This window comes from Bos mutus, chromosome 3 (genome assembly GCF_027580195.1).
Source record: "Bos mutus isolate GX-2022 chromosome 3, NWIPB_WYAK_1.1, whole genome shotgun sequence".
Classification (NCBI taxonomy): domain Eukaryota; kingdom Metazoa; phylum Chordata; class Mammalia; order Artiodactyla; family Bovidae; genus Bos; species Bos mutus.
The window spans coordinates 103246362-103248922 of NC_091619.1; the positions used below are offsets into that span (position 1 = coordinate 103246362).

General features: G+C 42.1%; 1 protein-coding gene across 1 annotated transcript; it reads right to left on the reverse strand.

Moving 5' to 3' along the window:
- Positions 1-314: 314 nt before the first annotated feature.
- LOC102287757 (olfactory receptor 2A12) lies at positions 315-1262 on the reverse strand. Its single transcript, XM_005906853.1, has one exon. It carries the CDS (start codon positions 1260-1262, stop codon positions 315-317), a length of 948 nt encoding a protein of 315 aa, XP_005906915.1.
- Positions 1263-2561: the final 1299 nt, after the last annotated feature.

A 2561-nucleotide genomic window follows, 5' to 3' on the forward strand; every position in this document is an offset into this window, starting at 1 on the left:
AATATTTTTATTATTTTAATAAAATAGCATCTTATTAAAAATAAAAATTGATTCCAGTTCTTTACTAGATCTTATAAACTGGTGATACAGAGATGAATCAAACATGGGACTTGCTTACATGGAGACGCTGTCTGGTGTCTTTGTGCTTGAGGGACACCCACTGCTTTAGCCCTTCAGGTGTTCTGATATGCAGTCCTACTGAATCTAGCCAACTGATATATCAGGTGTGCCCAGGGACGTTCAAAAGGATTTGGATGAAGAGGTCATGTAGGCTGTGTCCTGGGTTTGTTGCTGGTGCCCCAGCTGCTGTGACTTTATTTGGGTGCATTGCCCCACCCTGTCACTTTGAGGAAAGCCCTCTTCACATCTTTGTTTCGGAGGCTGTAGATGATGGGGTTGAGGAAGGCAGAGATGACATTGTAGAACAGGGCCAGCTTCTTGTCCTCTTCTGGGGAGGCCTTCGATCCAGGTCTCATGTACATAACCATACATGGAATTGAGAACATGGTGACCACAGTGATATGGGAGGCACAGGTGGAAAAGGCCTTGAGTCGCCCTTGGGAGGAGCGGATTCTCAAGATGGCAGCAAATATATTGATGTAGACAATGATGATGAGGGATAGTGGGACCAAAAGAAGGATGAAGCCCAAGATGAAGTCCACCTGGTCATTTAGAGATGTGTCTGCACAGGCTAACTTCAAGACTGCAGGTACTTCACAGAAGAAGTGATTTATCTCATTGGGCCCACAATAGGGAAGAATCATAGCAGAGACAGTGTATATCAGGGCACAACTAGTACCCCAGAATCCACAGAAGGCCACCATTAACCCACACAGCAAAGGGCTCATGATGACATTATACCTCAGGGAGTGGCAAATGGCTACATACCTGTCATAAGCCATGATTGCAAAAAGCCAAGACTCAGTGATACCTAGCATCAGAAAGATGTACATCTGGGCCACACATCCAACGTAAGAAATGGTCTTTTTCTTGGAAACCAGATGTACCAGCATCTGGGGCACTGTGGTGGTGACATACCCCATATCCAGAATGGATAGGACACTGAGAAAAAAATACATGGGTGTGTGGAGGCGGGAATCCTTGCGTATCAAGGTGATAATGAGCCCATTTCCCAGAAGGGTGACGAGGTAAAGGAAAAGGAAAACGCTGAACAGAATAACATTTATCTTAGTGTTGCCAGAGAATCCTAAAAGAATAAACTCAGTAAGAGAGCTGTGGTTTCCCAAAAGGAAGTCCTGCATCCTTCTCCTGGTGTAGAGAAATAACAGAGTCATGATCCATAAAGTGGAATCTCCAGATTGAAATTCTGCTGGTATTCGAATCAGGAGTGCCAGATACATACCAGTAGCAAAGTAAGTGCATGCCAGGACGATTGCAAAGCCAAATTTTTGAAAGAATTTCCACTTGATATGAAACAGCATGTCAATATTGTATTATTTAATCCTAATTTATCTTGAGATCCCAAATAACAAACTCTGCTCTTCAAAATGTAGAACTTGCAAAAGGAGCATATAAACCTATTTGTTTTACTTCATGAGCATGTGTAGTTCATGCAACTTATAAAATATTTTACAGTGGCCAAGCAAAGAATTAGATATCTGTGGATACAGCATTTGCTCTGTTTCATATCAAATGGGAATGTCTGCCCTTCCTTTGAAGCTTCCCCAAAAATGGGCTTCAGCAGAAACACTTGAATACACTAGAACTTTAGAAACACAGTTGTTAGGTATCTGACTTAAGTCTGTAGTATCAAGAAAAGAACTGTTATTTGGAAATAAACTGTGCCCTATGGAGAGTCAAAGTCATGTTTTCCAGTGAGCCACAGGTGGGTCACATAGGAGAGAGATAGGGAGAGGCAGAGGAGGCACGAAGATTAAAAGAAGAAAAGAGAAGGAAATGGGAGAGGTAAGTTTGGGAAAGGAGCTGAGGAGGAAACATAAGTCTAGCCTTGGATTCAAGGAGCTTGTGGGACTCCTAGTATCTGTTGGACTGAGGGATCAAAAGCTAAAGAAAATACTCTGGAGATAGGAATCTGCATGTCATCAGCACTTCTGGAGGAACTGAAGCCATCAGAAGGGATGAGACCACTCAAAGACAGTGCCTAGAAGAACACTAACACCAGAACCCTGAAAAGCTCCAGTATTTAAGGACAGGCTTAGAGGAGAATCCAGAGAAGGCAGTACTAAGTGACCAAAGAGGGATGATACAACACAGAAACCCAAGATGAGACAAGGTCTGTAAGGAGAAGGTGGTCTTTGTGGTCAAATGTGTGAGGATATCAAGTAAGACAAGAATCTTAAAAGTCGTCTATCACTTTTAGCAACAAAGAGGCTTTGGGAGAATAGTTGCAACAGACGTCTATTAATACATGAAGTAGGTTAAAAGAAGCCAAGTGTAGGCGGGATTTCTAAGATTTTTGAACCAGGTGGAAAGGAGGTGTAAGTCACGAACTAGATGGTGAAATACAGTATTTTACATTGTAAGGATTTTGGCTTGTTCATATGGTAAAGGAAATGGCTAGTTAATAGAGAAATCTAAAA